General features: G+C 43.1%; 1 protein-coding gene across 3 annotated transcripts in view; it reads left to right on the top strand.

Moving 5' to 3' along the window:
* The window catches only part of cacna2d2a (calcium channel, voltage-dependent, alpha 2/delta subunit 2a), a 353,483-nt gene that overhangs the window by 207,371 nt on the left and 120,022 nt on the right, over nt 1–26,090 (top strand). For 2 of the 3 annotated variants that reach the window (XM_078414334.1, XM_078414333.1), the window contains exon 5: nt 7,174–7,218. The exons of the other annotated variant lie outside the window; for it this stretch is intronic. In XM_078414334.1, coding sequence (XP_078270460.1) covers nt 7,174–7,218 — 45 coding nt within the window. The remainder of the gene's footprint in view (nt 1–7,173; nt 7,219–26,090) is intronic. 3 annotated transcript variants of the gene reach the window in all.

Below are 26,090 nucleotides of genomic sequence, written 5' to 3'. Positions count from 1 at the left end.
ATGTAAATTGTGTTAGGTGCACAAAATACAGTGCATTATTTCTGCAATCTATTTTGTTTTCATTTATCAGATGGTCTCTTTAATGAATGTAATGTAGGCTTTGATGTAATGTAGGCTTGGCTCGAATAACATCCATGTCGTCACCACAGCACAGGAAGAGGCCATTTGGCTCTTCATGTCCATGCTGACTCTCCATAGAACAATGCAGTCAGTCCTAAACCAATACTCGTAGGCAAGAACTGCAGATGCTGGTTTAAATCGAAGGTAGACACAAAATGCTGGAGTAACTCAGCGGGACAGGCAGCATCTCTGGAGAGAACGAATGGGTGACGTTTCGGGTCGAGACCCTTCTTCAGTCTCCAGTATTTTGTGTCTACCGACACCAGTACTCTCTCCCCAAAGCCCTGCAAATTTATTTTCCCCCAAGGTACAATCCACTTTGCTCCTGTGATCATTGACTGTTCTGGTTTCCACCCCCCCCCCCCCCCCCCCCATCCCCACCAATTCCTCATTGGGAGTGATTTGCAGGCCATCTTATGTCAATCTCTCCCTCATTTCCTGCCCAAAGCTTTATTCTGAGTCCCTTCACTCGATGATTAAAACATATTTTCTCTGTCCATCTTAACTGAACCTGCCATCATTCTGTCCACCACCCTCAGATCTCCTCACAAGCTTCTTTGTTCCAAGAACAACCTCAGATTGCCGAACCAAATCTTAGAAGAGAAAAACTTCTCTCTGCCATCTCAAGCTGACCAGAATTGACCACAGAGCTCGATTGAAGTCCAGCTCCCTGCTTTTTGTTTTCACTACCCTTACTAGCCAAACCCATAATCCCTTATGCCTTGCTAACTGCTCTTTCAATATCTCTTTCCTCCTTCAAATATCTATGTGTATGTCAATGTTTGTTGCATGCTCTTTACAACTGTGCTTCTGAGTCTATAATTGCTCTCCCAATTCCCTCGGCCAAAGTGCATCAACTCACACTTCTCTCTAATAAATTCTGCCTGCATCTTAAATGCCCATTCTGCAGTATAACCTGCTGCAATCAATTGCACTCAACCACAGTGGTTATCAAACTATTCACACATAATAGCTTCCTGCTCTTTATTTTAGATCACTGTTTGGGCAAATATGCATTATATTGCATTTGGAAGTATTAAATCCATCATGCCCTTTGTTTGTTAGCTAATGGTCTAAATCTTGAGTAAACTAAAGCAGGAAACTTAAGCTTATATTGGTGTTTCCATCTTCCCGTGCGTTTTTATGCAATGTAGTCCAAGAAACCAGGAAGTGTGAAACTCCACTGAATGGCTACTGGCTATCCACAAACCAATCAAATTAACTGTTAGCTCTCAATGTCTGTCCATATGAAGTCGTACATGACAGTGGAGTCCACAAACACCCTAAATCATGTAGTGAAAAAGGCTTCTTCATGATGGCCTTCATCAGTAAGGTCATTTGATGATAGTACTTGGGATGTTATATTGCAGTAGTGCAAGAAGTTGGTGAGCCTGCACTTGGAGTGTTTTGTTCAGGTTTAGTCACCCTGCTGTAGGAAAGACAGCATGAAGCTGGAAAAAGTGCAGGAAAGATTTACAAGGATGTTGCTAGGTCTTGAGGGACTGAGTTCTAAGGAAAGTTGAGCAGGCTGGGATTTATTCCTTGGAGCGAAGGAGACTGAGATGTGATCTTATAGTAGTCTTAAAAATTGTGAGGGGAATAAATAAGGTGAATGCGCACAGGATTTATTCTAGGCTTGAGGAATCATGAACAAGAGGGATAGATGTAAGATGAGAGGGGAAAGATTTAATCAGAACCTGAGGGACAACATTTTCACACAGGAGGAAGTACATATATGGATTGCACTGCTAGAGGAAGTGGTTGAGGCAGTTACAATAATAATAGCTAAAACCATTTGGACAGGTAAGGTTTGGAGGGATATGGGTCTTATTGTCCCTTGTGTATAATTTTATATATATTAAGTCATTCACCCTTCATTTGCCCCTCTAGTTTCATTCACCCCAAAATAATTTCATTCACCCTTGGGTGAACCTTTCACCAGTTTAAGAAGTTCTGCTGTATTGTATGACAATGATTCTATCTGACAGCATGTCTCCCAGCTACTGTGAATGCTGACTGCATGGGTCCCAACAAGCCATGCACTTCCGCTCTCCAGTTGTTAATTGACTTGACCGTAAGTGCCACAATTCGCTAATCAGGCTGTGTAGGATAAGATTAAAAAACAACAGACATTGAAAATTAAAATTAAAATGGAAAATGCTGGAAATACTCAGCAAGTCAGGCTGCATAAGTGGAAGAGAAACAGAGTTAATATTTCAGGTCAGAGATTTGGTTGGCAATCTATATATCTATATACACCAACAAGTTCTAAATCCAACCAGGTGGTGCCACAACAACTGCCAAATTGTACTGAGTCTTCAAAAACTGCCAAAGATTGACTGAATGAGTCCTGACGGCAGCATAATCTGACTGTTTCATAGAACATAGAACAGTGCAGCACAAGAACAACCTCAGCAAATGTCAATTCTGACGGCATAATCTTAATAAATATCATAACTGATGGTTTGCATCTCCAAGCAGCTTGCAAATCAGCCCCTACATGTTTACAATGTGATCAAAATGGCTGCAAGGGTCACCAATAAATTCTAAATTACATTCATTGGGTCTTCGGCAACTATCAAATCTCACTGTACGTCTCTCCAACAACTGTCATATCTGACTGCATGTTCCAGAAAACAGCCATATTTGACTAAAAATCTTCGGCAACAGCCATATTTGATTTTATATGACCAAAGCAATGGCTAAATCTGACTATTTGGGTCCCCCAACAAGTGAAATCTCTCTGTAGGTGTCACCAATATCCTCCAAATCTGACTCCCGATAACTACTAACTCTATGTGTTTGCAACAACTGCCATTTCGTACTCAATTGTCCCCAAAGACTACCAAATGAAGCTGTGTAAATTAGTAATAATTGCCGCATTTGACCATATCATTTATGCAACACAGTTAATTCCTACTGCCAAAGTCTACAGTCTGGCTGCTCACTTAATCTGACCTGGAACATTCTGCAACACCTGCTAAACCTGGCTGTGTTCTTGATCACATAATCGGCATCTAATTTCCGCACCCCATTCAGATGCACTCAATCTCACAAAGCATTTTTATTTACTGATGGATTAACTGAAGCAAGAGTACAAGCAATCCTGAGCTCCCATTAAAGGGATGTAGCCTCGCACCTGACCATGAAAGCAATGCTCAGTAGAAAAGGAATAATGTTGTCGCCTTTCTTAGTTTTGATGCAGCGTGCTTTTTTTCCCCTGGTGCTTTGAACATCTTGTATCCTCTTCATTGACTCTCTATATCTTTGTTTTCCTGTGAAAATGAGAGCCATATTTCCTGGAACCTTTGTGCTTCCTGCTGCAGGACTGGCGCCAAATGACAGAAAACTGCCCCAGTGTGTTTTTCTTCATTGTTCAGTGTGCAGTCTTGGCATGGCAGCCCACAATGCTTGAAGCAACTGATGCTAATGACAGAAGGACCAGTCAGCTGTTGGAAGCCTTCACCGTCATGGTCATTGAATCTAAATAAAATATACTGCATGGCAATATGCATTTAAATGTCTGGTGAAACATCATATAATCATTATGCTGTTTGGAGCACAAGGTCTAATCTAAAGTCTAGCTCAGACACCAAAAGTCACACTTCTGCACCTATGTGACAGGGTTTCCCTTCTGTTTGCTAAATCTAAGAAAGTACATTGTATACACATGTCCCTGGGTGGAAATGTCGAATGACTTAAAAGTCAGAGGGAGAAAGTTTAAAGGAGTTGTGTGGGGCAAGTATTGTACATAGAGAGTAATGGGTGCCTGGAACGCACTGCGGTGGTGGAAAGCAGATTTGATCGTGACGATTAAGATGCTTTTAGATAGGCACGTAGATATGAGGGGAATAGATTACCTGCAGGTAGCAGAGATTAGTTTAACTTGACATCATGTGTAGGAATGAACTGAGATGCTGGTTTAAATCGAAGGTGGACACAAAATGCTGGAGTAACTCAGCGGGGCCGGCAGCATCTCTGGAGAGAAGGAATGGGTGACGTTTCCGGTCAGGGGAGTGGGCGGGACAGAGATAAAATGTAGTCGGAAGCAGTAAGACTGGTGTGAGAACTGGGAAGGGGGAGAGGATGGAGAGAGAGGGAAAGCAAGGGCTATTTGAAGTTAGAGAAGTCAATGTTCATACCGCTAGGGTGTAAACTACGCAAGCGAAATATGAGGTGCTGTTCCTCCAATTTGCGCTGGACCTCACTCTGACAATGGAGGAGGCCCAGGGCAGAAAGGTCAGATTGGGAATTGGAGAGGGAGTTAAAGTGCTGAGCAAATGGGAGATCAGGTAGGGTCAGGCAGACTGAGCGGAGGTGTTCAGTGAAACGATCGCCGAGTCTGCGCTTGATCTTGTCGATATTCAGGATCTCAATGTGGGGTCTGTTTCTGTGCTGACCTGTTTTATATTTAACTTTCAAAGATCTTCATGGAAATCCATAGGAATGCTGGTATATTCTTTCATCTTTTGAACAGCAGGCAATCATCATGAACAAACATCAAACGTAAATCGTACATTCCCAAAAAGCATTTATCTATACGTATATGGAACCTAAAGATAAATGCTTTTTCTCTTAAACTCTGAAATCATCCATCTTGATTATGGTTATTCTGTATCTTCATTTCACCTTAGTACCTCAATTCTTATTCCTTTTGTACAATGGAAACATTTGTAACCTCAGTTTTGACATTTTGTATTTACCTCATTTCAACAAGTTTTGTGAGGATTTGTTGAATTCCAGACCTCTTGTGTAGCCATCTGTACGACTTTTGATCAAATATTACTTAACCAAGCGTGATTTCATCTCTGTGGTCAAATCAGAATCCTTTCCCTTATCCCTGCCTTCTCTTCACTCTTTTCCTCCTCTCTCTTTGCCTCTTCCTCAGTTACTCTTCAGTTCCTCCCCTCCTCCTTTCTTCTTCTGCTTCATCATTCCACCTTCTCTTTGTCTGTTATGTGGTAGTTAACTGTTACAAGCAAGCACTGAACTATAGACTCAGCAGCTCTAGTTGACTGTCACATGCGTGGAACTCTAGAAATCTGACACCAAACTAAATATAATTTGTCAAAAAAAACCAAAAGGGTCTGTAGTAATCTTCAGGGAAGTGTAGCTGTCACCCCTATCTACCAGGCCCAAAGATATAAGAAACAGGAACATGGCCAGTTGATCTTCGAGTCTACATTGGCAATTACCAACATTAACGGTTCTGATTCATTAGCTCGCTGGTTTATAGTGAACTCTTAATGCAGACATAGCCAGTAAGTTGATGGACTGCAAATAACCCCAGCTGCAGGTGCAGGTTTAACTGTGGATGTATTGGGGGTTATAGTGTGTCCATTACTGGTTATGTTAAAGATGTCACGATGATTGTATGGAAAACGTCATGTTATTTTAATAGGTGCATTGGTTATATGGTGGCTGTATTCATGATATGGCACACTTCTTGGTTATGTTATACCCGTGTAGGCATTTATATATGGATATATGGGTGCCTTTATGGTGAATTATATTCAGTGATTATGTATTGGGCATTTCAGAAATTATATTGTGGGTGTGTCAGTGATTATACAATTGGTGTGTCACTGTCCATATGATGGGTGTGTCAGTAATTAGAAATGGGTGTGTTGGTCATTAGATGTTCGGGTATTGGTGATTATCTGGAGGATGTGTTTATATGTGATTATATGTTGGGCGTGTCAGTGATTATATGGAGAATGTGTTGGTGATGATACAGTGGGTGTGACAGTGATTTATACATTAGGCATGCTGATGATTATATGTGTACACATTGCTTATGTGATTTCTGTCTGTTTTGTGATAGTATTTGAGGTGTCTTGGTGATTATATGGTGGATATCAGTCATTCAGCTTTTCACGTTGGGCTTTGACACTGTTTGAATCATTGAAAGGGCATCCTTCTGCTCACGGCCTCTGTATTCACAGCATATTCCTATATTTCCTGTGTGCATGTAACTTTGAAATTAATTTGTATTGTTGTTAAAATTAATCACAAGACAGAGTAGTTCTGGAGTCCTCTACAAGGAACTCTGATCTCCCATGTCAGACTTGGTTGATTGAGCTTAATATAATATTCTTACACAGTTCTTCATAAATATGCAGTTATTTTTTATGAAGTACTGGTTCATTGAATCAAATCACTGCAACTTGAAAAGCCCTCTCCTGTTTAGAATCTAGCTAAATTAAAACCATTTACTGAAAACTGAAGATGGACACAAAAAGCTGGAGTAACTCAATGGGACAGGCAGCATCCCCTGAGAGAAGGAATGGGTAAAGTTTCAGATCGAGACCCTTCTTCAGACAAAAGCTGTCCTTTTTACAGGATAGTGATGTGTTTAGTAATGTTAAACTTCCACAATGTTAATTTTCCACAAAATGAAACCTTCACTGTGCATTCAATGAGAGACTCTTCCCCCATCTGCCTTTCCCATTGCCACACCCACCACACAAAGGAAACGGCAACATTCAAAGAAGGGGTTTTGGTGAGTTTATTTATTCAGTGCATCTGAAACTGTGAATGTGTTTCTCATTCTTATTAATGTTGGGATAATCCTTACATTGGAACATTATCAAGTCATAACAACAGAAATGAAGTGTTCCAACACAAGGGAGGTGTGAGCAAGTGTAAAGCAGTGATTATGACATGGTATAACTAAGTTGCCATGGAAATGCCATAACATGCCTGAGTGCAAACACTTACGACATTTGGGCTGCAATCTACTGAGTATTGTGTAAAGGGCAGCATTTTAGAAAGTAAGAGGTTTAAAAGTTCAGGATGGAGTGAATCGGTGACCGACAGTAAAAGGAATTTGGTGCGATTTAACCAAGCTCATTCTGAGAAAGATTGATCATGATGGAAGTTGAGAACTGGTGATAGAGGATTGACTGAATTGAATGCTGTGCTTGAAGATGCAGTTTACTCCAGAGAAGAACATCTTATCTGTAGAACCATTGCCAAATTGAATATTGGCAACTGGTTGAAGTCACACTAATCTGAAGCCTTTCTTTGTATTTATTCTTATATTTCTTTTAGGAGCGAGACGTTTTATACTTTGATGCAAAAGCAGGAACATCAGATGTAAGTCCAGAAGTTGAATATTCATTGCATGTGTGACATTCAACTTTCGGCTGTTAACTCTCTGTCTTTGGTGTTGTGAGAGGTCTTGTCTCAGTGTGGTGTGAGATGCTGACAAACAAGGAGAAGAGCAATTGACTAATTTCTCGATAGGGGCTGATAACTACATGGGGCAAGACAATTCAATGGACAAAATCAACTGATATCATCACAGCTCTCCTTTTTCACCCCATCATCCTGAGCTCCCATTCTTACTAAGGCATCAGACTTCTCACCCTTCCAATGGTTTAGCCAGTGAGTGGCTGACCCTCGCAGGCCATGAAGATTTAATTCCTACTGTGCTGAGTTGCCCATCCATCGCTGCAAGGACGCACTTACTGGCTGTGGTGCTTTCGAATGTACGAGAAGGAAATCTGCCAGGCAGTGCATGCCTGATAGTACTCAGTGGTCATTTCAGGAGCTACGTGAATGAGTGCCCGCTATAACGAAGATCACCAAGTTCTTCCCAGTTCTTGCCTCTTTAGATATCAGAAGGTTGCTGGCTCTGTAGATCTGTGTCTCAGTAAAGACTAATGACTGGGGGGGAAAAAACAAAGTGCTGGAGGAACTCAACAGGCCAGGCAACATATGTGGAGGGACAAATGTCATTTTGGGGTCAGGGCTCTTCTTTACATTTCCTGTCCCTTTCCCTCCACAGATGCTGCCTGTCCCACTGAGTGAGTACTTCTAACACCTTGTTTTATGCTGAAGGTTCCAGAATATCTTGTGTGTCCAAGAACTGGGAAAGATAAGCTAAATGAATATGCATTTGAAACGCTCTATGAATCTCTATGGTCCATCAACTCACTATGGGAAACTTCGTAGAATGTGTCAGCAAGAATATCAGATAAGAGGCCAGGAAGACCAGAAGGTCTACTTGGTCTGTCCCATACTATAGTGACTGAGTGTGATTTGCATTCACATTCACTCCAACCACTCAACCGTACACAACCTCCAGAGGATTGAAGAGACCGACTTAGAAAATCACAGGTTTTCTATCCAATCCCCACAAATGATGAAACGGTCTTCATTTGCCCACAGTTGTGTTGGCATTTGATATGTGATATTTGTTGCTTTCACGTTGTGTGTTTTTGTTGTTTGCTTTGTACGTGGTAGTGGCCCTATAATTAAACTCCCATTTCATTTCCCAACGTAGCGAATGTTTGCCAAATGCCTTTTGATGTGAAACGTGAAGGATTGTCGCTTTCCCTGTGTAAAGTCTCTAACGGCAATCATTTTATTTAAAGTGCATTTCTGTGCTGATGAAAGTAAGAAGTGCTGGAACACTGCCAGTTCTGCAACTCCTTGTCAACATGAAGCCCTCTCCAGTCAGGTACTGAATGGTGAAGTTATAATGAAACACACCCAAAGTTACAGCCACCCCAGGGCACTCTCTACTGCCCCACATAAGGCTAATATTTGGCTAACAGCACTGAGTTGTGTGGTTGGGCTCTTGCTCACTGAGGATTTAACATTGACAACAGTCATTTTACATCAACCTCAAGGGCACTGGACAGACTGATGAGTCAAACTGGAGCCAGAGAGGATTCTCCTCTAGTTGAGGAGTGTAGGTTATAACTGTGCTCCTATTGACTTTATTGGGATTGGCATTGGTTTATTATATCACATGTTCACATAGATGAACAGAATACAAGGACAAAGCAGGCATGATGAGATGTCAGATTGTAACCAATTCTCAGACCCACAAGAAATAGGGGAAGACGTTGAAGAGGCTGCAGAAGAGATTTACTGAAGTGATACCAGGATGGAGGACATTAGTGTGTGGGTAGGAAGATGAAGCTGGGTTGTTCTCTCTGGAATAAAGAAGATTGCGAGGAGATCTAATCAAGGTATTTAAAACCGTGGAAGCTGAAGACAGGTAGATAGTAAGACATTGCTCTTTGTTGTTGGGGGGGTCAATCATCCCAGCCACAAGTCATCACTGCAGGAATTCCCCACGGCAGTCCACTGGACCCATCCATTTTCAGCTGCTTCATCAATGTCCTTTCTTCCATCGTAAGGTCAGGTGGGAATGTTCACTGATGGTTGCACCATGTTCAGTTCCATTCACAACTCCTCAGCAAATGAAGCAGCCCACAAGCAGCGAGATGCCAGGTAACATTTGTGCCACACATGTGCCAGGCGATGCCCATCCTTCGACAAGAGTGAGTCTTAGCTACTTAACTTGACATTCCTAGTCCTAAAGTTGGATCAACGACCTGAAACATTAACTCTGTTTCTATTCCACAGATGCTGACTGAAATACTGAATATTTCTTGCAATTTCCATCTTTATTTTCTTTAGCATTCAATGACAATGAGTCCACCACCATCAACATCCTGGGATCACTATTAACCAAACTCTCAACAGGACCAGCCTCATAAATGCTGTATCTACAAGAGAAGGCCAGAGGTTGGGAAACAGCAGCAAATAACTCACCTCCTGACACCCCAATGCCTTTCTGCTGTCCTCGAGCCACACATATGAGTGGATGAGTGCAACTCTTAACAACACTAAAGAATCTTGGCACTGTCCAGAAAAAACATCCCATGTAATTGGCTCCCCATTGACAACCCCTAACATTCATTCTCTCCAGGTTGGTCAACCTTGGATTGTTTCTCTGGAACTTCGGAGGTTGAAAGACCTGATGAAAGTTTCTAAAAGTATGAAGGGCCAAGATCCTGTTCCTGCGCTGTTCTATGTTAACTGCACATCTACAGAATGCACTTTGGTTATTTGTTCAAGCTACTCCAACAGCACCTCCCAAGCTCATCTCCTCTCTCACCAGGAAGTTCAAGGGCAGCAGGCGTTAGTGAATGCCTCCACCTCCAAGTTCCCCTCCAAATTCCACACCATCCTGACTTGGAAATATATCACAGAACCTCCTCTGCTCTGTTTAAGTTCTGGAACTCCTCTAACAGTGCTGGGTAGGAGTACCTTTACCAAAAGGACAGCAGGGGTTCAACATGTAGTTTACCCCTACTTCACCAAGGGCAATTAGGGATGGTACGTAATGCTGGTCTTACCTGTACTGCCTAGACCCAGAAAATATATATATTTAAAATCTTACTATGAATAGAAACTGCTGGAAACTCAGGAGGTCAGGTGACGACTGAGGAATGAGAAACATCGTTAACATTTCAAGTTTCTTCATCACAATCCCTTGGTACATATTGTCTCACCAGCGGGACAGATCCGCCACCTGTGGAAGTACAAAGGTATGCAGGTGGGAGGGAGCAATCCTTGGACTCCTCAACTTATGAAGACTCATAACCCGGGGTCCTCCTTCTCAAACTTTGCCACTCTCTACACACACTTCTCCCTTCTTATACTCTGCTGCCTCCTTAATGTATCCTCCCACTCTATCCACACACTTTCTCGTTCACATATTCTGCGCTCTCTGCACACACTTCCTCTTTCACATACTCTGCACACACTTCCTGCTTCATGTGCCCACCCACTCTCTGTACACTCTCTCTACGTTACATACTCCTCCACTCGAGGCATGTTTTTGCTTTCACATGCTTTCACATGATTAATTGACTGACAGGCAACAAGGCAAATGATCCCAAATTTTCCAAAGGGAAGTCAAAGGTAATCCGAGATCAAAAGCAAAAGGCTTACTATTGTCAAGAGAAGCCATAAAGTTCAAGTTTGGGAAATTTTGAATTAAGCAAAGAAGGAACAAGACATTGATAGGGTAAATAGAATGTGAGGAACATCAAAGCAAACTCCAACATGTTTAATCAACATGTAGAAAGGAAACAATTAGCCGGAAGTACCATGAGTCCCTCATCAATTGAGACAGAGGAAATGATATCATGGAACAAGGAAATGGCAGGGAAATTAAGCAAATATTGTGTATCCATGCTGACGGAAAACACAGATGTCCTTGTAAAAACATAGAACAATAGATTGCAAGTGAATAAGTGAATAATGCAAAAAAAAATTAAGTATTAGAAAAATTACTGGGATTGCCAGGCAGTAAACCTCCAGACCTAAGATAGGCATAAAAAGCTGGAGTAACTCAGTGGGTCAGACAGCATCTCTGGAGAAAAGAAATAGGTGATGTTTCGGGTCAAGACCTTCAAACTGAAGTCAGCGGCTGTCAGACCCGCTGAGTTACTCCAACCTTTTGTGTCTATCTTCGGTTTAAATCAACATCTGCTGTTCCTTCCTACAAACCTCCAGACCTGATGTCCAGATGGCATGGAGCTCGTGATCATCTTGCAAAATTTCACAAATTCCAAAATAGTTCCTACAGATTTAAAGGGGATATTTGTAAATCTTTTTTAAGGAATGTGGGAGAAAGAAAACTTGAAATTGTAGACCAGTTAGCCTGGCATCAAAAAGAAGGAAAAAGTTGGAATCCTTTCTCACGAATTACTTAGAAAATGGTAAGGGAATTACAATCAACCTGGATTCAAGAAATGAAATCATGTTTAATTGGAACTACTTGAGTTTGTGTCTATATTTGGATGCTTCCTCTGGATGAGTATCTAGAATCATGGGTGACATTGCCAAATAATGGGTTAGCCATTCAGGATAGAGATGAGAAAAGATTCCTTCACTTGGTGAATCATAATTGGATAGTCGTTTAACATAGAAACAGTCATTCACCCCACGTAGACCTTATTCCTCATTTATACAGATCCCGTTTACACGCAATTCCTTCTATGCAATGCCTATTTCTGTTCGAATGCCACTTCCAAGCAGTGATTATATCTGATTCTACCACCACCTCTTGCATCAACCTATTCTCTTAAAAAAAAACCTGGAGGATCCCCTTTAAATCTCCCTCCTTTCACTTGAAATCTCTGCCCCCTTACTTTTAATATCCCTACCATGGAAAAAAAAGATTGTGATGATCTACCCTATCGATGCTCCTAGTAATCTTGTAGGTTACTCCTCAACCTCCTTCTCTCCAGGGAAAGCGAGCCAGTGTCCCCAGAAGGGCTGTGGAAGCTCAGTCATTGTAATCCAGACGGAGCTGGATAGATGTTTGGATACTGATCAAGGGTTGTGGGGTTCGTGCAGTAAAGTAGTGCTGAGGTCGTCTGTGCTATGCACATCACATTCTCTGCAAACCCCCAGAAACTCTTCTGCTTTGAAATGCCAGGCTGGGGCATAACATTGCTCGGTAATGGAGACTGGTTGGTGGAGAACCTTAGTCTCCCAGATGCTCGATGTAACACCCATACTCTCATTCACTGGAGCTTAACAGATGAGCTCAACAGCATTATCTGCACATGGTAAGTTGATGACTGCCTTCAATACAATTCAATGGAGGAATGAAATTTGCACCATTTTCCACTCACCCTCACAGTGAGGGGCTTGTTGGATGAGAGAATCAACATGGCAGAGAGAAGGCTTAAGGAACCAGGTGACTTACTCCTGGTCCTCCTTCCCTGTCTTCTTGTGAGAAAGATTGAGAAGAGAGTTGCTGTGAAGACACTGCTTTGTTCAGGCTCTATTTGCATTGGGATTGTGGTTTTGGTGGATCAGCCAGTGAGGATGACGACGTATGCCATCCTCTATCCAACATACAATGGTAATTAATTTCAGGCAGATCTGAGAAGGATTCTCCATAATCGTTCTTCGTTGAAGGAACTGAAGAAAAACATGTACAATGGCTGGTACCCTCTCATACCACAAAGCCATGACTCATGTCTTACAGAGACGGGCACATGCACTGGTAGTCACTGATAGAGTGGGAGCCATAAACAAATACAGAAATTGAAGTATAAAAAATAAAGTGGATGAGCTTGAGGGCTCAGATAGACATTGGCAAGTATGATGTTGTGGGAATCACAGAGACATGGCTACATGAGGACCAGGGCTGGGAATTGAATATTCAGGGGTACACAACATATAGAAAAGACAGACAGGTGGGCAGAGGGGGTGGGGTCGCTCAGTTGGTAAGGAATGATATTCACTCCCTTGCAAGGGGTGACATATAATCAGGAGATGTGGAATCAGTATGGATAGAAATGAGAAATTGTAAGGGTAAAAAGATCCTAATGGGAGTTATCTACAGGCCCCCAAACAGTAGCCTCGACATAGGGTGCAAGTTGAATCAAGAGCTAAAATTGGTATGTCGCAAATGTAATGCCACGGTGGTTATGGGAGATTTCAACATGCAGATAGACTAGGAAAATCAGGTTGGTAATGGACCCCAGGAAAGAGAGTTTGTGGAGTGCCTCCGAGATGGATTCTTAGAACAGCTTGTACTGGAGCCAACCAGGGAGAAGGCAATTCTGGATTTAGTGTTGTGTAATGAACCTGATCTGATAAGGGGACTCGAGGTAAAAGAGCCATTAGGAGGCAGTGATCACAATGTGATAAGTTTTACTCTACAAATTGAGAGGGAGAAGGGAAAATCGGAAGTGTCAATATTACAGTATAGCAAAGGGGATTACAGAGGCATGAGGCAGCAACTGGCCAAATTTGACTGGAAGGAGGCCCTAGCAGGGAAGACGGTGGAACAGCAATAGCAGGTATTCCTGGGAATAATGCAGAAATTGCAGGATCAATTTATCCCAAAGAGGAGAAAAGATTCTAAAGGAAGTAACAAGCACCCGTGGCTGACAAGGGAAGTCAAGGACAGCATAAAAATAAAAGAGAATAAGTATAACATAGCAAAGAAGAGTGGGATGCCAGAGGATTGGGACTCTTTTAAAGAGCAACAGAAGATAACTAAAAAGGCAATACGGGGAGAAAAGATGAGGTACGAGGGTAAGCTAGCCAATAATATAAAGGAGGATAGTAAAAGCTTTTTTAGGTATGTCAAGAGGAAAAAAATAGTCAAGGCAAATGTGGGTCCAGAGAAGACAGATGCAGGGAAATTTATTATGGGGAACAAGGAAATGGCAGACGAGTTGAACCGGTACTTTGGATCTGTCTTCACGAAGGAAGATACAAACAATCTCCCAGATGTTCTAATGGCCAGAGATCCTAGGGTGACGGAGGAACTGAAGGAAATCCACATTAGGCAGGAAATGGTGTTGGATAGACTGATGGGACTGAAGGCTGATAATTCCTCAGGGCCTGATGGTCTGCACCTTAAGGAGGTGGCTCTAGAAATTGTGGACGCATTGGTAATCATTTTCCAATGTTCTATAGATTCAGGATTAGTTCCTGTGGATTGGAGAGTAGCTAATGTTATCCCACGTTTTAAGAAAGGAGGGAGAGAGAAAACGGGAAATTATAGACCAGTTAGTCTGATATCAGTGGTGGGGAAGATGCTGGAGTCAATTATAAAAGACAAAATTGCGGAGCATTTAGATAGCAGTAACAGGATCGTTCCGAGTCAGCATGGATCTTCGAAGGGGAAATCATGCTTGACTAATCTTCTGGAATTTTTTGAGGATGTAACTAGGAAAATTGACAGGGGAGAGCCGGTGGATGTGGTGTACCTTGACTTTCAGAAAGCCTTCAACAAGGTCCCACATAGGAGATTAGTGGGCAAAATTAGAGCATATGGTATTGGGGGTAGGGTACTGACATGGATAGAAAATTGGTTGACAGACAGAAAGCAGAGTGGGGATAAATGGGTCCCTTTCAGAATGGCAGGCAGTGACTAGTGGGGTACCACAAGGCTCGGTGCTGGGACCGCAGCTATTTACAATATACATTAATGACTTGGATGAAGGGATTAAAAGTACCATTAGCAAATTTGCAGATGAGACAAAGCTGGGTGGTAGTGTAAACTGTGAGGAAGATGCTATGAGGTTGCAGGGTGACTTGGACAGGTTGTGTGAGTGGGCGGATGCATGGCAGATGCAGTTTAATGTGGATAAGTGTGAGGTTATCCACTTTCGTGGTAAGAATATGAAGGCAGATTATCTGAATGGTGTCAAGTTAGGAAAAGGATCTGGGTGTCCTAATGCATCAGTCACTGAAAGGAAGCATGCAGGTACAGCAGGCAGTGAAGAAAGCCTATGGAATGTTGGCCTTCATAAAAAGAGGAGTTGAGTATAGGAGCAAAGAGGTCCTTCTGCAGTTGTACAGGGCCCTAGTGAGACCGCACCTGGAGTACTGTGTGCAGTTTTAGTCTCCAAATTTGAGGAAGGATATTCTTGCTATTGAGGGCGTGCAGTATAGGTTTACTAGGTTAATTCCCGGAATGGCGGGAGTGTCATATGTTGAAAGACTGGAGCGGCTAGGCTTGTATACACTGGAATTTAGAAGGATGAGAGGGGATCTTATCGAAACATATAAGATTATTAAAGGGTTGGACACGTTAGAGGCAGGAAACATGTTCCCAATGTTGGGGGAGTCCAGAACCAGGGGCCACAGTTTAAGAATAAGGGGTAGGCCATTTAGAACGGAGATGAGGAAAAACCTTTTCAGTCAGAGAGCTGTAAATCTGTGGAATTCTCTGCCTCAGAAGGCAGTGGAGGCCAGTTCTCTGAATGCATTCAAGAGAGAGCTAGATAGAGCTCTTAAGGATAGCGGAGTCAGGGGGTATGGGGAGAAGGCAGGAACGGGGTACTGATTGAGAATGATCAGCCATGATCACATTGAATATTGGTGCTGGCTCGAAGTGCCGAATGGCCTACTCCTGCACCTATTGTCTATTGTCTATTGGACAGGGTGATGGTCACGGACAGCGAGGCAGTTATAGGCAGGCAAAGACTAGCACGGAGAGTGGGATGGGCAGTTAGAGACCGACAGAATGTAGCACTGCACGTAACACAGGTATAGAATAGGGGCACGTAGGAACATATTGGCTGCAAAACAGGTAAGATAATATCAGATATTTTATATCCAGTGTACTATACCAGCATGTGCTTTCTGAATATTATTTTCCAAATAGTTATTTGCATGAAGTGAAAATGATATCTCAGCTCCTGTCTGTCAACAGGAGTGACACCACGATTTCATGCTGTGTGGCTTCAATAAATAAATCTCAGAACACACAGCTTGCTGCTTCAGAAACATGGTTCTCCCCTTGCTCTGGAGGTGAGCACTTTCACTTCATTGCCCCTGCATCTAATGCGAGGCCCGGTGCTTGCAGAGTCGTGAGTGCACGAACAGGTTAACATCATTTTCAGGAACTGTGCTTTTCAGGAAACTTATTCTCAGTTCTGCTGCCATCTTTATTGAGCTGTAGTTCACCAAGCAGAAAGAGCTGTAAACAGTCCTATCCAATACCTTTTTGGAGCTGTAAGTATTAATGAGCAGCTGTCAGTGCTCCTGCCTTCTCCTCTTCAGCGATCATCAGTCGGAGCAGTCTGCACTTCCCGTCATTCCCTGCCTCTTCTGAGAGTAATCAGCAGGCGAATGTTGATGTGCCTCAGAGCTTGTTCTGCTCTGCTGCTGAAGTAAAGCTTCAAGCCAAGACTACAATTTGAAGCAGCATTTGTGCTGATTGGACCTTGTTGAACTCCAGCCAGCTTGCTGATTGCTGCAACCTCTCACTACCTGGCTCACACAATAGATGTGGGAAGGAGCAGGAATTTTATTAAAGAGTGAGCTGCTGAACTACACAGACACCTCAAGGTGACTTTGTGGATGTTTATCAGAAAGAAGCTGGCAAATTTGCTTCAGGACAGTTGTCGATAGTGGTCAACAAATAAATACAGGTTTAAACTCTCTAGTCCGGCAGCTTTGGGACAACAGCAATCCAGACCACAAAATATCCAGACCACACAAATTGCACCCGATCATTGTCCTCTGAGCAGGAAAAACATTATTTTTAAGTGTAGATACTCCTTGGGTCTCAAAGGTTATGCAAACTGACATAACCCAAATTTTCCATAAGTCAGAAACATTGTCAGTTGAGAACACAAAAGTTGCACAGGTTGGTTAATTAGCTGCAGATTAGTACAGATTTCAATTTTAAATCGTAGTTAGATCTTAATCAGAATTAATTAATTAGTACAGATCTGTACTACAGATTCAAAATATGCCAGACCAGAGACTTTTAACCTATATATTACACAGAGAAAGTTGGGGAATAAAAGCGAAATTAAGCAAAATTGCACCATTGATGCCATAAATCACAGGGCTGTATTCAGAAGGACAATGTATGTGGCACCATCTGTTAGGGTGCTATGGGTGATCTTTTTCCAGTTGGTGCCAGATATGTGTACACATATCAGGTGCCAGATATTGGGACAGAAGATATTCTGGTCATTTGTGTAAAAGGCTGCAGACGTAGCAACCAGCAGACATTACATCCTGCCTGATAAAATAGGATGCTAAATATATATCTCAGCATTTTAGTAGCGTGACACAGGCAGAAAACACTTTAGGGAGATTCAAGCAAGAGGTTTGAACTTAGGCAGACTGCACTGATTTAGCTATTGATTTTGGTACACAGGAGCTAATTAACTGCAAACACAAGGCATTCCTGGACTAACAGTTCCTCTGTGCCAAGGAAGGGAAACAGCTCCACAGGCTCCTGAAGGCCAAGAGCCAACGGAAAACCTGTGGCCTAAGGAACAGATGGTGAATGGGAAGAATGTAGATCCAGCAACTCATTGCCAACCACAACAGGTTCTGCAGCCCAGTCAAGGCATCTACAAGCCAAACATCAAAAGGACCAACCACTGAGAGATGAGAATGGAGATGAACCTTTCACAGAGAGAGAGGCAATCAGTGCCCCAAGAAGGAACACAAGATCACTTCTACCCTGACTTTGCCTTTGATGTGAGTTTCCTACCCGGTCTAACCTTTCCACCACTCCTGACTGACAACCAGTTGAAAATATAATTTGCCAGCTGAAAGACCACAAGTCCAGGCAGCAGCTGAAGTTCCAAACCTTGATGCCGAGGAACGTCACTCACAAATTCACAATCTCAAATCCCATATCTGGGAGGAGGAGGCTCAGAAATGTGTTAATCATGACCATCTTAAAGACAGGAAACTATTCTGATGTCAGTGGTGTGAGATTACAGAGACATGTCAATCACCAATAGTATAAGTTGTAGCTCATCATCCCGATGCAGTGAACTATCTACTGGAGGAAGACTTTATTTTCAGATAGAGGAATCAGGACTTTGTGGTCAATAAGTGATACAGGGACAGGACAGTATTGTTCATTGACAACTTTTGACAAAGATATCGTTAAAAGACCCAGAACCTGTTGGAGGGATGACTGAATTAAGGGAAGAACAATTAATTGTATGATTGGAAATATAGAAATATGGTCTCTGATGGAGCAGGTCACTGACTTTCAATTTGTTCTATGAATTGTGTGCGATAAACAACAGGGAAACATTGGCAGTGTGTCATAAAACTGCTGATAAAGGGACCATGCATTAATTAACAATTTGTGATACATATTACTGATTGGAAATTGAAAATATTGGAAATAGCACACTGACCCACACTGATGTAGGGAGAAGTGCCTGACTGGCAGTGTCTGTTATTGCTACTATGAAGGAACAATACATTGAGAAGTGGCTGAGTGTCGGGGCCCAAACTAGCACGATGAGGTGAGGGAATTCTGATTTATTCTGAGATTCTGATGTTGTTATGAAGTAAAGACAGCAGATCATTGGCTTTCATTTAGAGAGGATGTTCATCGGTGTGATATAAGGAAAGCCCACTGACTAATTTGGTTTTGGTTTATTTTTGTCGCCTGTACAAAAATATAGTGAGAATAACTTTGTTTGCATGCTATCATTCCAATCATACATGAGGACAATCAAGCCATACATAAATATAACAGGTTGTGCAAAGAAAAAATACCAGAGTGCAGATTACAGTGTTATAGCACTACAGTTTTACAGAGAAATTGCAAGGGCTGTAATGAGATCGGGACTATAGCCTTCCCTATGACAAAACGATATTATGACTATACCCTACCCTTGACTATACCTTTGCCTATAAGAAGGGTTCACTAGTCTGACAATAAGAGGTAGGTTGGAGTGTGTAGGAAGGAACTGCAGATGCTGGTTTAAACCGAAGACAAAAAAAACTGGAGTAACTCCGGGACAGGCAGCATCTCTGGAGAAAAGGAATGGGTGACGTTTCGAGTTGGGACCCTTCTTCAGACTAGTTAGGGATAAGGGAAACGAGAGATATAGACGATGATGTAGAGAGATAAAGAACAATGAATGAAAGATATGCAAAAAAGTAACGATGATAAACGAAACAGGCTATTGTTAGCTGTATGTTGGGTGAAAACGAAAAGCTGGTGCAACTTGGGTGGGGGATGGATGGAGAAAGAGGGAATGCCAGGGTTACTTGAAGTTAGAGAAATCAATATACCGCTGGGCTGTAAGCTGCCCAAGCAAAATATGAGATGCTGTTCCTCCAATTTGCATTTAGCCCCACTCTTGACAATGGAGGAGACTTGGGACAGAAAGGTCTGTGTGGGAATTGGAAGGAGAATGAAGGTGTTTAGCAACCAGGAGACCAGGTAGGTTCAGGAGGACAGAGTGAAGGTGTTCAGTGAAACGATTGCCCAGTCTACGTTTAGTCTCGCCGATGTATAAGAGTCCACATCTTGAACAACAGATACAGTAGATGAGGTTGGAGGAGGTGCAAGTGAACCTTTGCCTAACAATTGGAGTGTTGTCTGTGTGCGCAGTGCCCAGAAGTGAAAACAATACTCTAAATGCAGCCTCACCAAGGTCTTATATAACTGCTACATGACCTCCCAAATTCTGTACTGAATACTCTGACTGATGAAGGCCAATGTACCAAAAGCCTTTTTGATTACCCTATCTCCCCGTGACGCTACCTTCAAGGAACAATGTACCTGCATTCCTAGATCCCTCTGCTCTACAACACTGCCCAGAGCCCTACGATTCACTGTGTTGGTCCTGCCCATGTTAGACTTTCCAAAATGCAACACCTCATATTTCTCTCTATTAAATTCCATCAACCATTCCTCAGGCCACCAGGCCAACCGATCGAGATCCTGCTGCAATTTTTAACAACGCGATATATTGTGAGATAGGGTGAGTAAAATAAGTGCCTTATATGGTGAATAAAAATGAATACAGTTATGGAGAGGGCACTCACTTCTCATGTGATATGTAGACAGAGCACCAAATGTTTGACGTGAAATACTTACTGGTGTAGGGATAGGAAACTGGTCAATACTGGTAATCTATTTGCCGATATAGGATGGAGGACCTTCTGGCAGAAGATGGTCCAGACAGGGTCACTCACTGAGAGTTATGATGCAGTTGCTGTATAGAGGCAGGACACTTACCTTTCGATCAGTGACTGATGTGGTGCAAAGTAATTTCTGTGAGAATGTGATACAGTGATACAGTGCACCGAATGGTCATGTGTGATGTTGTTAATAATAAAAGAACAGGTTGCAGGCTGGCAGCTACAAATATAGATACAGGCCACTGACTGATTAGGTGTTGTGCAGGTACAAAGCTTTGAATGGCAGTATGTTCTCTAGTTACTGGCACTGAATGATAATATCGGTTACAGTTACTGACATAGAACAAAGACCTGATTTAGGAATAAATCAGTTACTGGTGGTGTTAATGGAAGGACTAGTGGCCTTTAATATATCTGTTGATATAGGAATGGGACAGAAACCCCATGCATGGTGCATAGTGTATTAAGCGCTGTGTTTTAGTAAAGTTAATTGTATTAACAGGGATTGTTGACAGTGTGCAAAATCGTTGGTGATACAGGTAGCAGGCCAGTGTGTGATACAGGAACAGTAATAGGGAGGAGGATGACTGTGGCCGATCCCTGAATCAATAATTGCAGATAGACACAAAAAGCTGGAGTAACTCAACGGGGCAGGCAGCATCTCTGGAGAGAAGGAATGGGTGACTTTTCGGGTCGAGACCCTTTGACTGAAACAGGAGCAGTGAAATGACCAAAGGCAGGTGTCATAGTCATGTGGCATTGATCCTCGTTCAGACTGATGGTCTGCCTGCTTTTACTTTACATAGCTTTGATATTGTTGCAGAGGGCAAACACTGGCAGAGAGTATATATTTCAGTTAATGATCGAGCAACCGTGTTGTGACTGTACGATGTGCAAAATCTCGACAATTGGTAGAGTGTGGTGCAATTACTGAGAGTAAGGGAAGTGATACAGTAATTTGTACAGGAAATATGGCATTGACTTATGGTACATAATACACTTTTGGGTTTATAGATCTGACATTTCACAAATATGTGAAAAAAAGACAGAGTATAGTAGGGTGTGTTATAAAGTCATAGGCCATTCAGCCCACCTTATCCATACCAACCAAATTGGCACTCTGATCTAATTCCATTTGCCTGCATTTACCCTATATCTCTCTAAACCTTTCTTATCCACGTATCATGTCAAATTTTTTAAATAGGTATTACATCTACCTCTATAGATTTCTCTGGAAGCTTGTTCCAGATATGGACTACCCTCTGAGTGAAAAATTTGCCCGTAAAGTCCCACTTAAATCTTTACCCCCCTTACCTTAAACCTATGCCACCTTGTTTTAGATTTCTCTACCCTAAGAAAAGACTGAGCATTTATCTATGTGCCTCATGATTTAGTACACTTCAGTAAGGTATATATTATTATTAATTTAGAACTCTTGAAGGTGATTATTAATTTAATGCACCTTAAACTGATTTCATGTGGTGTCCTTTTTAAAATATTATTTAGGTGGAGTAGAAATAGCAGTGAAATCCTTTTAACTAGCACACTTAACCTCAGATTACGAAAAGCAGTTTGAAAACTCTCCATGGATTGAACCTCATTCTGTGCAGTGGCCACATGTGCCCCATTGCTGCATTAATGACATGGAGCGGTTATCAATCTCTGTTCTGACAGGCGACCTCCTTAATGTGTCGGTGCTCTTACTGCGTTGTTTTAATGCTAAAAGCTGTGCTGCTCAATGAACTATGTAATAGGTAGTGATCTGTTGCAGTGAAAGAGTCTGGTGTTACACATGCATATGGAGTGCATCATTACAGCTAATTAATTTATACAGCATAAACATACTGAGCGACTTTTATAATTCCTTTATCACACTGAGAATATTATAATTCTAGGCTTGTGCTCTGCAACTGGTGCATCACCAAATGCATATTTTTCTCCTGTTTGCTTCATTTTGCCTGTCAGTCTAGTTACATGTCTGCTTGTCGAGCACCCAGCAGCCGCGGCAGACCATGTGTGCAAACATCTGCAGGCGTGCACCTTCACTTGGGCATCCAACTTGCACTTTTCATGTTCCCGGTGCGACTGGGTTACATGACGCAATGTGTTAACAGGCAGTGAGGATATCAAACCTTTGGAGGACTGAAGTGGGAGTTCTGCCCTTGCCCTCTTACAGAGTTTTATCCCAGTGTCACAAAGCTATTTCTATCACTTTGTCTACATTGTGCACTTCGTCACTGATGCATCAGTCTCCCAGATTCTGGCAGCATTGGATGCTGGTTGGTGTCTTCCTGAGACTGAACATGCCACCAGTGTCTTGCTGTTAACAGAATGGATCAACATCCCTCTGTTTAGACTTTGTAACTGTTCATTGCTACCTGACTGTTCATTCTCAATCCCTTTTGTGACTCTTACATTGAACTCCAACTCATGCCCATCTTATCCTAGTAGTTCTACGTTATCCTCCTTTCTCATCGACTTACCACACATTAGGGACAATTTTACAGAGGCCAATTAAACTCTAGACTCATGCCTCTTTGTGATGTGGGAGGAAACCAGAACACCCAGAGGCAACCCATGCATCACAGGGAGAAAGTGCAAACTCTGCACACACAGCACCCAAGGACAGGATGGAACTCAGCTTTATGGCTCTGTGAGGCAGCAGCTCTAGCAATTGCGCCACTGTGTCGCTTTAATTAGTTCTTCAAGCATTTCTCATTTGTTTCAGTTACCAGCATCTGCAGTTTTATTTGTTTTCCATCTTCCTTGTGAATGATGTAGCATATTTATTTGGTACCACAGCCATGCATTCTACTTCCTTGAGTAAAGGTTTCATTAATTTAGTCTTTGATCATTTCCAACTCTCCTTCAACACTCTCCTGTCCCCATGTCAATAGAATACTTTTGGAACCTGTTCCACATTTCACGTGAGTTGTTAGGACAAGGTCAGAAACGTTCATCCCACATGTTGTCAAGTCAAGTTTATTGTCACATGCACAAGTACGGTGAGCCACAGGCACATTTACTCAGACAGCATACAAAAATATGTTAAACATAAATTACGCATTAATTCTGCAAGACAGTGAAAAAAATAAAAACACTGTGGAAGATGTTAATGCAAAACATAATTAGAAAAAAAGCTCCACAGTAGGGCAAGAGGTTGACAGCATTGTTCCTTTGCCAAGGTAGGATTAGGGCCGCGCCGTTGTGTTTGACTGCCTGTCGTCGCTCACCTGGAGATCGTAGTGTTCTTCGAGCCACTTTGGTTTACGACCGCCGAACCCTCCTGTTGATCCGACCCTCCGTCGTCGACTTCTTCAGTCCAGGTCCCGGACAAAGTTTCTTCCAGCGATCGCTCCTCGATCAACTCCCGGTAGATGTGCGGGCCCAGCCTTACATCCACCGCCGCACGCACCGCGCTAGGAGGCGGGGTAAACGCGCGGGAACATTCGAAAATTTAAAAAACCTCGCCCGCGCTCATCCAACAGCGGCCTACCTCGCCCAGCGCTGCGAAGTCGGACCTGGTCGACCTTACAGCTCCATCCACCGGCGCTCCCTCGAGCTCAGGTATGCCGCTCTTCGACCGATCATCCCGGTCCCTGGACTGCCGGCCCGTGGGCTCCCAGCAAGGCTATCTGTGAAGCGCAGTGGCGTGGTCTCCCTGAACCTCCGCCCGCTGGCGTGGGAGCCGCTACCAGACCGAAGCTCACCTGCTGTCCCTGCTAAAGTGGCCCTGATCAACATAAGATCCCTACAGAACCAGACCTTCATCCTCAACGACTTCTTCATCACCCGTGGATTGGACTTCTTACTGCTCACAGAATCCTGGCTTAACCCTGGTGAGCTTGCTCCACTCGTGGAACTCTGTCCTGATAACTGTAACTTCTTCACCTCGCCTAGGCTCTCCGGACGCGGTGGGGGCTTAGCCACTGTGTTTAAGAAACATTTCAACTGCCGCCTCCTGAACGCTGATCATTTCTCCAGTTTCGAGGTGCAACTAATTAAAGTAGGCCTAGCCTATCCCCTCTTAATTGTTCTTGTGTATCACCCACCAAAAATGCATAAGGACTTCATCACCCAATTTGCTGATCTGATTTCTAGCATTTTGCCCAAATTTGACCGGATCATGATTCTTGGTGACTTTAATATTCATGTTTGCTGTCCCACTAAGCCTCTTGTGAGTGAATTTATGCACCTGGTTGAGTCCTTCAATCTGACTCTTCACACCACGGGACCCACTCACAAGTTAGGCCATACTCTCGACCTAGTGTTATCGTCCGGATTCCCAATCAACAACATCGAAACTACTGAAGCCTGTCTATCGTACCACAGCGCTATCATTTTTGACGCATCTCTGCCTTTATCTCCCGCAAAATCTCATCTCCCTGTTCGCTACTCCCGCGACATAAATTCATTGACTGCCAGTAAATTCTCCGAGGCTCTCACAGCTGCCCCCAACATCTGCACTATTGAGGCCTCTCCCCCCCATCTCAGCACTGAGGATCTCGCCTCTTTATTTAATATCACTTGCTCTTCCATCCTGGATTAAAATGAAAAAGCCTAAGCCCAAAGGTCGGCCGTGGCTCAATGACTCCACCAAAGCCCTAAGAAGGGAGTGCAGAAAATCAGAAAGGAGGTGGAAATGTGACAAGCTTCAAATTTCCTTCGAAATTCTGAGAAACAATCTTCTCAAATACCAGGAAGCAGTAAAGTCTGCTAGAGCACAATACTTCTCCGACCTTATTTCCAAAAACTCTCATAACTCCAAGGTCCTATTTAGAACAATTACCTCTGTCATATGTCCCGCCCCCATTACCAGCTTAGTTGGGTCCCCTGCTAAGTGCGAAGAATTCGCTAAATTTTTCACCAACAAAGTTGAGAACATTTGAATGAACATTTCCCCTCCCACCCGTGACCTAGCTGTCTCACTAGTCTGTTCATCTAAATTGGACTGCTTCCAACCCGTCACTCTATCCTCCCTTGCAAAGCTTGTCTCCGCTATGAAACCTGCAACCTGCCCCCTTGATCCTGCCCCCACTGCCCTTCTGAAGGATGTCATTGCAATAGCCGGTCCCAGCATCCTCTCTATTATCAACAGTTCTCTGGCCACTGGCACTGTTCCAACCAGTTTCAAGCACGCGGTGGTCCAGCCCCTACTGAAAAAACCTAACCTAGACTCCACCTTGCCTAGCAACTACAGACCCATTTCCAAACTGCCATTCCTGTCAAAAGTCCTTGAAAAGGCAATCCTAAACCAATTAGTGCCCTACCTGCACCAAAACACCATCCTGGAACGTTTCCAGTCAGGTTTCAGAGCCCACCACAGCACAGAGTCTGCCTTGTTGAAGGTACACAATGACCTGCTTCTCGCCATCGACACCGGCGACTGTGCAATCCTGCTCCTTCTCGACCTCAGCGCAGCGTTCGATACAGTGGACCACACCATCCTTATTGACCGTCTCCAGTAGGCGGTTGGCATTGATGGCACTGCCCTGAGCTGGTTCGCTTCGTACCTCAAAGATAGGAGTTTCGCCATCAACATAGGCAGTTATTCCTCTGCTCCAGCTAGCCTCTCCTGCGGAGTTCCACAAGGCTCCATCCTAGGCCCCATTCTCTTCTCTCTATACATGCTCCCCCTTGGCCAAATCATTCAAAGGCACGGCATTTCTTTCCACTGCTATGCCGATGACACTCAGCTTTACCTCCCCCTGAAACCCAACAACCAGTCAAATTTAAACAGCCTCTTACACTGCCTTGAG

Source organism: Rhinoraja longicauda, chromosome 17 (assembly GCF_053455715.1).
Source record: "Rhinoraja longicauda isolate Sanriku21f chromosome 17, sRhiLon1.1, whole genome shotgun sequence".
NCBI classification, from domain to species: Eukaryota; Metazoa; Chordata; class Chondrichthyes; order Rajiformes; family Arhynchobatidae; genus Rhinoraja; species Rhinoraja longicauda.
Note: the sequence above shows the minus strand (reverse complement) of the source record. Positions and strands in the feature narration are given on the sequence as shown.